This window comes from Hydra vulgaris, chromosome 10 (genome assembly GCF_038396675.1).
Source record: "Hydra vulgaris chromosome 10, alternate assembly HydraT2T_AEP".
Taxonomy (NCBI): Eukaryota; Metazoa; Cnidaria; class Hydrozoa; order Anthoathecata; family Hydridae; genus Hydra; species Hydra vulgaris.
The window spans coordinates 25,704,274-25,718,305 of record NC_088929.1 but is presented as its reverse complement, the minus strand read 5'-3'; the positions used below and the strand labels follow the sequence as shown (position 1 = coordinate 25,718,305).

The following is a 14,032-nucleotide window of genomic DNA, read 5'->3' as shown; positions in this document are numbered from 1 at the left end:
TTATTTCTACTTCTAAACACACACACACACACACACACACACACACACACACACACACACACACACACACACACACACACACACATAATGAAATAATTTGATATTTGCTTTTATCAACCGTTAATTTTGACTTTACATTCTGTTGAACCTCTACAATTTAAACTAAGATAAGATACATTATGTATTTGCATTTTATTAATTTTACTTATTAATGTTTTTTCTAATTTTGTATTCATAAATATTAGTAAAAAAAGATGGTTCAACTTACATCAAATTGGTTGATTGTTCATGCCTTCATTATTGCTATGGTTTTTGGCTTATTATTGTGGTTTCAGCTTCAAGTTTTACATTTTGCACTTTTATTCTCATTGACAGTTTTATTGGATCTCATATATTTGTCATCAGTTATTATAAACAATATACGCCCAACACAGCAATGCTTAAGAATAAATGGTAAAAAAGTGCTAGTAACTGGTGCAAATAGTGGTATTGGATTTGAGATTGCTAAAAAATTAGTACTTAGTGGTGCTGAATATGTTGTGCTTGTAGCACGAAATCAACATCGTTTAAATGAATGCAAGAATATTCTTGAATCAATTAAAGTGGATGTAAATCAAAAAATACTATGTTTATCGCTGGATTTAGCTGATGATCCTGTTTTAGTTATTCAAAAAGTTACTGATATTTGTTCTCTAATGAATGGAATAGATGTCTTGATAAATTGTGCTGGTTATTCAATTCCAGGAGAATTTGAAAATCTTAAAATTGAAGCATTTTACACAATGAATAATACAAATTATATAGGGTCAGTTGTTGTTACACAAGCTGTTGTGCCATTTATGAAAAAACAGCAATTTGGACAAATCATTTTTTTTTCTTCTGTTGCTGGTCAAATAGGTGTATATGGTTTTTCGGCTTATTCTCCTTCAAAGTATGCGTTACGTGGTCTAGCAGAAGTTTTGTATTCTGAATTGAAACCTTTTGGTATAGGTGTAAGTTTAGTTTTTCCTCCTGATACTGATACACCAGGTTTTCAAAATGAAAACAAAAGTAAGCCGAAACTAACACAAGAAATATCAGGAAATGTACAAGCATGGAGTAGTGAGGATGTATCTAAAGTTGTGATGCATGGTATAGAGAAAAGAAAGTTCATGATTGGATGTGGAAGTGATGGATTTTTTCTTAATGCGCTTACTTGTGGAGCAGCACCACCTTCTTCTACGTTAGAATTTTGGATGCAATGCATTCTTATGCCATTTCTGAGAGTTTACATATTGTTTGTTCAAAACAGCTTTTTTAATCTTATATCCAATGAAATTGATGATAAGAAAAAAGTTTTATAGTTTTATACTTTTGTAATTTTTTATTTATTTTAATACTTTTTAGTTAATTTTTTTTAGTATTTAATCTGTTTGTAAAGATACCATACATAAGTTGTATGTTAGGCATATTTATAATACACGCCTGATTAAGCGATATTTGTTATGCATAACATATTTGTTATGCCTTATATGAGCCCCTGAGATGCATAGTGGTATAAGTCACCCATATCTAGTTTTGAGATAGAGGTATTTAGTAGACATATCATAAATCATCAAACTGTTTTAGAGGAAGTAAATAAAAATAGCATCATTATCAATATCATTAGACTTATACCTCTCTGCCATGTAATAGAATAAACAAAATGCTAACCATTGGTGGCAATAACTCAAAATATTGAAAAAAGTGACTTGCTATGCATCTCATGGGCTCATATATTAGTTAGCCATTCCACAAGATTTTTTTTGTCGAAATTTTTATATATAATTAACACGGTTCTTTAGAGCTAAAAAAAATTTTAAAAATAAGGGGTTTTTCATGTTAAAAAAATTCATGTCCCTTTTTATATATACATGCAAAGCTTCATACACATTAGGTTGGTAGCCAAACAGTTCTATAGGACTTATAGGATTTTGGAGCAAGAAAAAGACAAAACTTTGATAACCTGAAACACTTTTTAATTTAATGGGGTTCAAATCTGAAATTTTTTTTGTTCCAATTTCTTATAGGATCCTAGGTGGTTTCAAAAAATGAATAATATATAAGTGAATCCATATAAAACTTACTACATTCTATATATAGTTGAAAAGAAGCTGAGTCAAATTAATTGATGCAAAAAATCTCAGCTTAATTATAAAAAAAGATATGAGAGAAAAGTTTATGAAAATTACGCGTTTTTTGTCAAACTTTAAATGTCTTTTGTTGCGCTCTGGAATCGCTATACGCAGGTCAGAAATTAACCTTTTAAGTTTAATTTTGGAAACCCCAAAAATTTTTATAGATTCTATTTAAGAAACCTTTAGGTTACACTAAACTGTAAAAATTAAAACCCTGTGGGTGGCTTATTTTCAAAAAAGCCATTTAAAGGGGGCGGACCTATGAAACTCTCTTGTAATAAAAACTTCCAGAAATGCTGCAAACCTTAATTTTTTACATACTAATATCAAATAATTTTGGGAACATAGAAAATACAACGATTTCGGGGCACCAACCCCAAATAGTGCAAATAAAAAAATTTGAAAAATATTTTTTTACTATCTTATAGCAAATAAAATTTTATTCATAGAATTCAAATTATGACAAAGTATTATTACAGTTCAAAAGTTATGACCAAAAAGCGTTTTATTTCCCTTCCCCTAGCAAAAATATGAGGTTTTAAATTTTACATGATCATAACTTTTAAAGTACGTAAAAATTTTTTAAATAACTTGAAGTTTTTTAATGAATTTTGTTTTGGTTTAAAAAATTACAAAATTTTTTTTCAAATGCACATGTCCCATTCTCTATCAGAGCAGGTGGCCTCAAATTTTGGGGTTTTCTTGTTCTCAGACTTTAATCGCAGTTATTTTTTGGGCACATCTGTCTTTTTATAACCATATAATATCATGTGATTATATGACTTTGTATACAAAAGATTTTACTCTTCAACATGCCTGAATATCATAAACCCCTTTATTGTTAAAAAACGTTTTTTGTTTAGCTTTACTAAAAAGAATTAAAATAAAATTTAGCTCAATAACTACATGCTCATGCCGGAAAAAGTTTCAGCAGTTCGTTTACTTTTTTCACCTTGCTTAAAGCTAAGGTGAAAAAAGTAAACGAACAGATACATTAAATCTATTTACAACAGGATTCATTTTTTGGTGCGAGGCTTCTATTGATTGTTCATTATATCTTGACAAAGAGCAGCTGTGCATATCCAGGGCCGTCTTAAGGCCATCGGGGACCCTAGGCTAGACTTAATTTGGGGCCCCCTTTTTCCTTAGTAAAAAAATTAAATCAAATACTAAAATAGGAAACATTTATTAAAGCAATGATAAAATTTACATGTGACGTTTACGTGATTTTTTTCTTGAAAATTCTTTAATAATATCATCAAAATCAATGGTTAAAAGAACATCTGATTCAATTGAAATTAACGACAATCAGTTCAATCTTTCTTGCAGCATGGTTGAGCGGAGTTCATTTTTTATAAGTCTTAGTTTTGAAAATGATCGCTCGCCAGTGCAATTTGAGACCATCATTGACAGAAAAATTCTAAGGGAAATTTCAATATTTGGAAAAGTTGATTCCAAGTGGTCTCTTTTTAATGTTGAGTAAAATTCTGTAAATGAATGTTCATCTTTTGAAATGTAATATTTAAATTGCTGGCACTCAAAAAAAAGTTCATTTTCATTTATGTCCTTCTTATAAATTTGTGCTAGGTTTGAACAATGGTCTTTTAGTTCAACATTGGCAATTGTTTGAATGTTTACTAGAAATCCGAAATTGTCATTGATCTTTTCATATGCTGATGTTCTTTTTTCTAAATTTGATGTTAGTGAATCAATAACAGGAAGGTATGTTTCAATTTTGAATTTATAACTTCCCTGAAATTCCAATTCTTCAGCCTCACCATCAAAGAAAGCCATACGTCGGCTTCTTTTTTTTGTTCTTTTTGAAGAATCTCTGTAGTCAGTGTTTGGAAGCAAGATTTTGGCTTTTTCCTGGTAATTCTCAAATTGACTCCTCAAATCTTTAATGAAATGCAACAATGACTTTAGAATCCGAACTGCAACATCCAGGTTTAAATTTTCTTTCTGTAAAATCTTCGATGTTTCATTAAAATGACAAAGAATATCATTCCAGAAAATTGTCAGAAAAACAATCTCAAAAGTGTTCATTTTCGTGATGAGATTTTGAGCATCATTTTGAGTTTCTTTTGACTGACTTATGTCCTTGATCAAAAATTCAAGTGCTTTTTTAATCTCATCATAACTGTCATGCAGACAAGTCACAGCATCTGCACGTGCTGACCATCGAGTTCCAGAAAGCTGTTAAACAATTTTTTTGCCTTTGCCAACAAAAGACAGAAGCACTTGCCAACGATGAGTTGATGCAGAAAAAAAGTTGTAGAGGCATTGAACAAAGTCAAAAAAATAATTGCTTCTAAACAACATCCAGCTGCACTTCTGCCAACCAGATTTAAAGAATGTCCAGCACAAGGAATAAACAATGCTGATTCACTTTTGTCTTTAATCCTCTTTTTTAGGCCTGAGTAATGTCCTGCCATATTTGATGCATTATCGTATGACTGCCCACGACAGTCAGATATTGAAATTTCATTTTCTTGTAAAAAATTCAAAATCACTGTTTCTAAATGTTCAGCTCCATGCCCGTGAATGGGAACAAATTGCAAAAAACGCTCAACTGGTGCCAAGTCTTTAACATATCGAACTGTAAAAGTTAATTGATCTACATGTGACAAGTCTGGAGTTGAGTCAACGCTGATTGAGTAGTATTTTGCTTTTTTTAATTCAGAAATTATTTCGCTCATAACTTTATTTCCCATTAGGCATATAAACTCCTCACAGATATTGGCGGAGAGGTATGAAGTATTACCTTTTCCAGAATTTCCATGTTTTTTCATGTGTTCATGTAGGAATGGGTCAAACTGGCTAAGTAACTCAAGAGTTTCTAAATAATTACCATTTTGCTCTGAACCAATGGTTTCATTGTTTCCACGAAATGGCAATCCTCTTGATGACAAGAACTTTACAACTGCAACAATTCTTTTCAGCACATTTTGCCAGTACAATTGTTCGTTATGTAACTGTTTTAATAATACAGAGTCAAGCTGGCCACTTTCTCTCTGCCGACTGGAGTAAGTAAGCATATTTTTGTGATGTTCAGAACCATTCTCGTGTCCAGATATACATTTTAAGGCATTTTTCCAGTCATCCAATCCAGTTGTGGAAAAATTAGAGTGTTTGCTGGAGAATAAGGTATAAGCAAAGCAAAAAACAGAACCTGTTGAAGGTGAGTATAATAGCCATTCACGATTGACAAATTCGCCATTGTGTAGTTCACGTCTAAAGCAAGATTTTGATAAGTACCTTTTTTCAACTCAACCTTTCCGAATTTTTGAAGCTCCCATCATTGTTCTGGCACATGGCCATTAGAAATCTAAAATGATTGAGCTTCTTGGGATAACTGATGCCACAATGCTGGGTCAGTTTCAGAATAAAATCAAATTAAAACTTATCCAAACGCAACAACAAAAACTGAGTAGTTTTTGTTATTGCGTTTGGATAAGTTTTAATTTGATTTGATTCTGGCTCCTGTGCTGGTTCTGACTCCTGTACTGGTTCTGGCACCTGTGCTGGTTCTGACTCTTGCTCTGGTTCTGGCTTCTGCTCTGGTTCTGGCTCCTGTTCTGGTTCCAGTTCCTGTTGAATTTCTAGAGTTTCATTTGGCAACAAAGCACTATCAATGCTTACGAAATTTGAAGTTGGACAAAGAAATACATCTTCGGACACAACAGGCTTTGACTTTTGTACCAAAAGAAATGATGTCAAAGGAAGATATTTTGAAATGTCTTCTTTTGCTTTAGTGGCTTTTTTCCTCTTTGCAGCACCACTTTGATAAGTCCGATTAGACATGTTAAATGACTTTTTTTCAAAACAGATGTTTTAAGTTGATCACAGCAATTTCAAATTCAATCTAATGGGATATTTTAAGTGCTTGTATTTAACACTTCTTATTGGAAAATTTGTGTTTATTTTCGGACGCATGCATGCATTTTTGCTTATCAAGAAAAAAAAAATTCCCTAGGGGGCCCCCAAACTGAAAATCTGATACTTTTCTAAAAATAATTTAAAAAAATCTTATCAAGAAAAAAATTATTCCCGAGGGGCCCCCAAACTATGATTTCTTCAGAAAATTTAGAAATATAATTTTTTATTTATATAAATTTGAAAAAAAATCCAGACACATTTTGGGGGCCCCTAAAAATCGGGGGCCCCTAAAAATTGGGGGCTCTAGGCTGCAGCCTACCTATGCGTTAAGACGGCACTGTGCATATCTATGAAGGCTTCTAGATAAGAACCTATTTTATGTACTTTCCATGTCACACTGAGGCTATTATTCAAGAACTAAAATATATAAATGTATATGAAGAAAATAAATTGAAGTAAAAGAAGTTATTAAACATTATAAGTTTATATCATACTTACTTCTGAACAGTATGCTTGAGAATGTTCAAAACTATCTGTAAAGTCTTGGATAAGCTTGTGATAGTGTGGATCTAGTGGTTCACTAAATGTAACAGTCACAACTTAATCAAACTTCCTTAATCAACTATCAATATCAATTAGAAGAAACAGCTCTATCAGAATTACTAATGCAAGACTGTCTACATTTTTCAATATTGCTCTTGAAACATTACCATCATATGTACCTCCGTGATAACTTTTCCGTATAACACCAAGGCAATTAACCCATTTTTTTAAACCTGCCCTGAGGGGTATGATATAATTACAAATGTGGTTTACCAAATCCATTAGAAGATTAAGTTCTGGTAAAAGTATTACGCTTATGACTAGCTTTTCAGGATCATCTTCTTGGCCTCACAACATTCTGAGTGAAAATAAATGGAACACAATATTAAGTTTTGTATAAAAAGCTCTTCATTAGATTACAAATATATAAAACTAATAATCTTAAAACTCATCATTTGTTTCTCAGGAAAGTCTGCATCAGCATACTGACGGAAAGAATTATCTAGGTCTCCAAAACGTCTGAGATTACCAGATTTCATAACTGCTTCCCCGTCACACCAGGAACAACTATATTTTCCACCGTGAGTCTATAAATATTTTTTAGTTTTAAAAATATTTATAGATTTAAAAAAAATAGTTCATTTAAAGAATAAATTGTAGTTATTTATGTACTTTTAATACCAAAATTCCCAACAAAATGTTGATGCGTTTGAGGTCTGATGCCAGAGAATATTAACAAGTATGAAGCTGAAGTTTTTTAGTTAATACTGTGAGGTTGCAATATGTTTCTTGCATATCTTCACAGTATGCTAATACAAGAGCAGAATTTATTCCTGAGTTAGTTCATCATTCTCATCAGTAACTCTGTGTTGATTTAACAAGTTTGCAATAACTTTCATCGAACCTCCATCAATATTTTTATTTACTCATTATTCTTAAAACTTATATTTTCATTGTTCATCTAGTGTATTAAAAACTAAATGCTTAAACCTGAATTACCTTACAAAGGTATTGAGGAGATCCTGCTTTCTGTACTCAATTACAAACTCAAGATATTCTGTAACATCTTCTACATAAACTAAATCTCTTTTTACATGATTTAGTATCCTTTTCATTTTATCCTCCAATAAACATTTTCTAAAACATAAAAGTTCTTAAGTGTCTTTGTTTTATTATTCCAATTTCTTTTCCATATTACTTTCAAACTTTTTTGCCTGAAGTTCTTCAAGAGAACATTTAATTTAAACTGAGTCAATTGCAAACAAACAACTACATTGTTAAACTCTGAAAACGGTATTTGTGTGTTTTTCATACTAGTTTGACCTAGAGTTATGGGGACTTTGAAACCACCTATATAGTTGACAAAAATGTTTAGAAAGGCAAAAAATTTTACAAATATATAAAAAAAAAGCAAGATTTATAACATACCAGTGGAGAACAGCATTTTTCGTATCATTGTTTAAGTATATATCTATTAGAATATTATTCATTACTTGGCCTTGAACCTAAACAATAGGACAGTGAAAAATTTGTTTTACAAATAATATAATAATAAGAAACATTCAGATTTTAAATAATAGTATCGTTAATAATTTTTAATGAAATATATTTTATAAATATTTCACTTTAATATCTTTATTTAAGAGATAAGTTGCCAGATTCTTTGATTCTTTTCCAGGGTAGCATTTATGACGTATACCTTTACAAATAACTTGAAAACATTTTTGACAAACTTTAAAGCAAGCAGCATTTGAACTCTTACAAATACCAACTTTTCATAATCTTATTTTCCTTCTTTTTAATTTACCTATTTTTTTAAAAGAATTATTTGATGAATTTATTTCAAACTAATTTAAAAAAAGTAAACATAATATAGAACTATAGATTTTACTAGTTGCCAATATGCAAATTTTGCATTTTTTGCAGCTCCTAATGCTTTTTGCAGTAGAAATCAATTAAAGATTCTTTGTTCCATTTCCGTTTAACTGATGTTGAAAGACCTATTCCAGCTTTAATTAGGTACAGATTTCTTTTAAACGTAAGCATAGTCCAGCTGAATACTTCATAACCTTAATACATGACATCATGACAATGTCATCATGACAATGTTTTACAATAAGCTTTTCCAAATTTTCTGTATTTGGAATGCACTTAGTGTTTTTAGTAAAGCAACTAGCACAGACTAAAAGTCTGTTTAACTTATGAGATCTTTAAACTTAAATTTCCTTCCTTTCTTCAATATTAAATAAGACATTATGAATTCTATCTGTAAATAAGACATTAAAAAAATTCTATCTGTAAATTTAATAGTTACTAAAATATCAAGAACAAATTTTCAAACTTTAATTAAATAATTTTAAATACCAATTGCAAACTTTGTTAAATTCTAATTAATCATCATTACCTTTGAATAACTATAAACAACGAATAAATGGTAATTAATGAAGTTAAGCTAATTTTATACCATAAACTATACACTTTTGTATAAAATGTCAAAAAGACAGGTGTGTCCAAAAAATATCTGTGGTTAAAGTGTGAGAACAAGAAAACCCCAAAATTCGAGGCCACCTGCTTTGATTGAGAGGAGGACATGTGCATTTGAACAATATTTTTTTGTAATTTTTTAAATCGAAACAAAATTCATGAAAAAATTTCAAGTTTCTTATATTTCATGGTTTCAATTAAATGCTCATCCGATAATAATTGGAAGCTCACGCCTCCTTCCTAACCAATGTTGCAAAACCTGCTTGGAGGTGGGGTTTGAACCACGGGTCCTTTGTGTCTGAGGCAAGTACGCTACCACTGCGCCACGGCTGCGCACTACTGCTATGAATATATATTTTATCATAAATTGAATTCAATGAATAAAATTTAATTTACTATAAGATTGTACAAAAATATTTTTCAAATTTTTTTATTTGCACTATTTGGGGTTGGTGGCGCGAAAGCGTTGTATATTTTATGTTCCCAAAATTAAATTTATTTTTATTTTTTGCAGAACAACATTATTTGATATTAGTATGTAAAATTTAAGGTTTGCAGCATTTCTGGAAGTTTTTTCACTTGAACAAGAGAGTTTTATAGGTCCGCCCCCTTTAAATGGCTTTTTTGAAAATAAGCCACCAGGGTTTTAATTTTTACAGTTTTGTGTAACCTAAAAATCTCTTAAATAGAATCTATAAAAATATTTGGGGTGCTCCAAAATCAAACCTAAAAAGTCAATATCTGACCTGTGTATTCTAGTTATGCCTAATTTTTTTTAATTTTTTATAGTAAATATTAATCAATAATTTTATGATTTCCAAATAACAAATGATATTTATGATAAAATTGTGTACATAATAAATGTTATTGATATTGTTATTTATAATATTTTCTGAATATTGTTTATCAGTTTAGAATATTTATACAAATCGTATTCAATATTTAACATAATAAATCATTTTCTGGGATTTATTATGTTAAATATTGAATACCAATTGAATGTTAAAAGACATTTACAGATTTAATTAAAATGGAACACCAACAAAGAAGTTTGACTACAAATTAGCTTTATTAAAGAAGGAAAAATAAATGAACAAAGAAGTTTAGCTGAAAAAATAGCTTCATTAAAAACGAAGAAAAAAGTAGTTTAACACTGTTTGTGTAAACTGAATTTATACAAGCAGTGTTAAAAAAAACTGTTTGAGTAATTTAATAAAGCGAAATTAATTTGCTAGTCATTAATTCATTAGTGGATCTCAAGCATCGTCCTCAAATTGCTTTGTGGGCCATGGATTTTTCCCTACCTCAAAAAAAGTTTTTTCTTTAAAAAAGTTTGATTTATATACGCAAAAATTTCATTTTGATTTATATACGCAAAAAATATTTACGCAAAAATTTCAAAAATGTCAAACTTTGGCGTAGTACTATTGGGTGCGCAATTCACGGGAGGAGATATTTATTAATATTTGGAAATATTTCCCATCCGACCTCAGCGTTTAATAATTTTTACTTGTTATCAACAAAAAATAACATCTCAAAATCCCTGGATTTTGAGATGTTATTTTTTGGATGGATAACACCCGGAATCATAAAATCTTCGAATAAAAAGCAACGATTGTATAAGAAGTTCATTAAAAAAAGAACTTTTAAAAATGAAACAAACTATAAAAACTATAATCGTCTTTTTGTGACGATTGTAAAGTGCTCAAAAAAGATTTTCTATAGTAGCCAATTACTAAAATACAAAAATGATATACAAAAAACTTAGAATATAATAAAAGAGGATATAGGTAAAAAAGATATGAATATTAGCCGTTTACCAAAAAAACTAATTATAAATGACTGTGAAATTATTAACGACGCAATAATTGCTAGTTCGTTTAACCATACATTTGTTAGCACATGTCCAAGTTTAGCATCAAAAATTCTAAATTCTAATAATAAATGGACAATAATATGCTAACAGAAACAGAATTGCTTGATGCCATGTGCTTACTTAAACCAAATAAAGGTAGTGGAGTTAATGATGTAAGCAGTAATGTAGTAATTAAACCAATGCCTTATTTAAAAATTCCGCTTTTGCATATATTTACGCTCTCTTTAAACCAAGGAATCTTTCCCGATAAACTTAAAGTTGCAAGGGTAATACTAAAATCAGGAGATGAGACTATTGTCTCCAATTACAGGCCTATCTCCATACTATAATGCTTTTCAAAGTTATTAGAACACATTATGTATAAAAGATCGTATTACTTTTTAGATGTAAACAATATTCTCTATAGTAAGCAATCTGGGTTTAAAAAGGGTTACTCTACTGATCAGGCTATTGCACATCCTGTTCATGATATCTTTAAATCATTTGATGAAAATAAATATACATTAGGTGAATTTGTTGATCTCAGTAAGGCTTTTGACACAGTCGATTATTACATTTTATTAACAAAATTAGAAAACTATGGTATTAAACATATAAATATTGCGTGGTTTAAGAGCTATTTGTCAAATAGAAAACAATACATTTCTTATGATGAAAGTAAAACAACCAATATGAACATATCATGTGGGGTTCCTCAGGGATCTATACCACTCCTATTTCTCATTTTTATTAATGATTTCAGCAAAGCTTGTACTGAACTAGAATTTTATTTGCACATAATTATATAAATATTTAAGTCAGTAAACAAAGAGCTATTAAATCTTACTGAATGGCAAACAAATTATCTCTAAATGTAACTAAAACAAAATATTTTTCCATCGTTTTCATGACCGAGATAAAATTACTTTGAAACTTCCAAAACTTTGTATTGCCAATCATGACATAAAAAGAGAAACCACTTTAAAATTTACTCGGCGTGCTTCTTGATGAAAATGTGACGTGGAGAGATCACATTAAATATCTCGAAAATACAATCTTAAGGAACATAGGCCTCCTATGCAGAGCTAAGCCTTTTTTAGATATAACTTGCTTAAAGCTTTTGTATTTTTCGTTCATTCATTACCATCTTAATTATGCAAATATTGTTTGGTGCAGTACAAATAAAAATAAAAACTATTTAATAAACAAAAGCATGCAATCAGAATCATTTCCAATGTGGGCCGTTATACACACTCCCAAGCATTATTTGTTAATTCAAATATAATGAATGTTTATCAATTAAATGTCTATCAAATTCTTATATTTATGTTCAAAATTAATAAAAATATATCTCCTAAAATATTTTACCCATTATTCAAAATAAATCAGAATAGATATCTAACCAGATTTTCAAATAACAGTTATATTCAACCCAAAAGTTATTTTGCGGCAACTAAATTTTCAATTTCAACTAGAGAGCCGAAATTATGGAATAAAATATTAACTAATGAACTTAAAACAATTTCTACGTTTAATGAGTTTAAGAGTAAATTGAAACAAAAACTACTGATGAACGACGTAGCGCTCAGCTTTTTCTGAAGTTTTAATGATTGCTACTGTTAAACTTACCCAACAATTAGAGGTTTGTCATTATGGGCTTTTTTTTTTATTTTTTTTTTATTTTTTATATATATTCGTCATTATTAATATAAGTTTGTACAACATTTTACCGTGAAATATATGACTGGAGCAAGTAGAAGACATCTTGCCCCATTTTTGTCGTTGACAAAATATAACAAGATATAAACCAAATACAAATATAATAAAATATTTATAATACATATAATTTTTTTTTTTTTTTTTTTTACTTCTTTTACAATGAACATCATTAAATAACCAAGCAAGTAATATAATAGAATTTCAAGAAAAAGTGAAGATTTCAATTGAAAAAGGAAAAATTTTAAAAATAAGAAAAAATTTTAAAAATAAGAGATTGTTTCATTAATGTTGAGGTCTAGTAGCTGTTGCTTTACAACGCATTTAAAATGTTAGAATGAGTTTATCGTTTTTATTTTGTTTGTTAGAAATGAGTTCCACAATTGGGGTCCTCTGCTGGATATTGAGAATTTAGACTGTCTTAAAGAGGTTTTCGGAATATAGTAGTTCTTGATAGAGTATTTTGTTTGATATTTGTGATTAATAAGGCAAAAAAAGTTATGGAAGACTTCAGGGACCAGATCATTTTTGAGTTTAAACATGAACTGAAGAATGCAATAGATATTTTGTTCGTGGATATTAAGAACTCTCAGTTCCTTCATTAAATGTTTAGAATTGGCATTTCTATTTGCGTTTGTTAATATACGGCATAATTGTTTCTGTTTTTTATATATTAAATCTAGTTTTGATTGGTAGGTACTAGCCCAGGCAATATTGCAGTAGTTAATATAGCTATGTATATATGCAAAATAAAAACTTATAAGGCATGCATTATATAAATATATCTGGTTTTATGCATAATTCCAATGTTTTTAGATATTTTGTTTTTTAATATATTAATGTGGTCTTTCCAGCTGATATGTTCATCTAAGAATACCCCGAGAAATTTAACTGAGAACGCTCGATTTAGTCTAACTTTGTTTAATAGAATATCTGGAAGTTTTAATGGTAGTTTGTCTGAATTGTATGGTTTTGTGAAAAAGATATAATTACTTTTCTCAATGTTGACAGAAATTTTGTTTGCTTTAAACCAATCGCTCAACTCTTCAAGTTCCTGATTTAGTGTATTAAAAAGTGTAGTAATGTTAGAGCTTGACGATCTTAGAAAAGGATTGTTTAAATTCTTCTTTTTTTTTTTTAAAAAAAAAAAAAAAGAATATATATAAAAAATTATGGTTTATATTTATATATGAATTATTCACATATTTTAAGGTATATGCTGGTGTAAAGGGAAAGCTTCAGGATTATGCGTATTTGCTTCCTTTTTAGTAATATAGTTTCTTTGTACTAATTCTTTTTTTTTTCGTTTCTTTTTAATTTTTCTTAACCAATACAAAAACAAAAAGTTAAAGTAGGACTTTAGGACCGATGATTTTTATTTCATTAAGTCTTTAGAAAA

The 14,032-nt window shown here is 29.5% G+C and overlaps 2 protein-coding genes across 2 annotated transcripts; one reads left to right on the top strand and one right to left on the bottom strand.

Annotated features, from left to right (window-relative positions):
- Positions 1 to 221: 221 nt before the first annotated feature.
- LOC100201146 (3-dehydrosphinganine reductase) lies at positions 222 to 1,392 on the top strand. Its single transcript, XM_065807619.1, has one exon. It carries the CDS (start codon positions 255 to 257, stop codon positions 1,341 to 1,343), a length of 1,089 nt encoding a protein of 362 aa, XP_065663691.1. The 5' UTR covers positions 222 to 254; the 3' UTR covers positions 1,344 to 1,392.
- A 2,072-nt stretch (positions 1,393 to 3,464) lies between these two features.
- Positions 3,465 to 5,960, bottom strand: LOC136086227 (zinc finger MYM-type protein 1-like). Its single transcript, XM_065808514.1, has 3 exons — positions 5,560 to 5,960; positions 4,499 to 5,390; positions 3,465 to 4,352 (listed from the first exon to the last, which is right to left on the bottom strand). The coding sequence occupies exons 1-3, from the start codon at positions 5,958 to 5,960 to the stop codon at positions 3,465 to 3,467; spliced, it is 2,181 nt and encodes a 726-aa protein (XP_065664586.1).
- Positions 5,961 to 14,032: the final 8,072 nt, after the last annotated feature.

Coding starts and splice junctions, on each gene's coding strand:
- LOC100201146 (XM_065807619.1), top strand. CDS start 255: ATGGTTCAACTTACATCAAATTGGTTGATTGTTCATGCCTTCATTATT.
- LOC136086227 (XM_065808514.1), bottom strand. CDS start 5,960: ATGTCTAATCGGACTTATCAAAGTGGTGCTGCAAAGAGGAAAAAAGCC. Junction 5,391..5,559: donor TTGTTGTTGCGTTTGGATAA/GTTTTAATTTGA, acceptor ATCTTGCTTTAG/ACGTGAACTACACAATGGCG. Junction 4,353..4,498: donor CTGGACATTCTTTAAATCTG/GTTGGCAGAAGT, acceptor ATTGTTTAACAG/CTTTCTGGAACTCGATGGTC.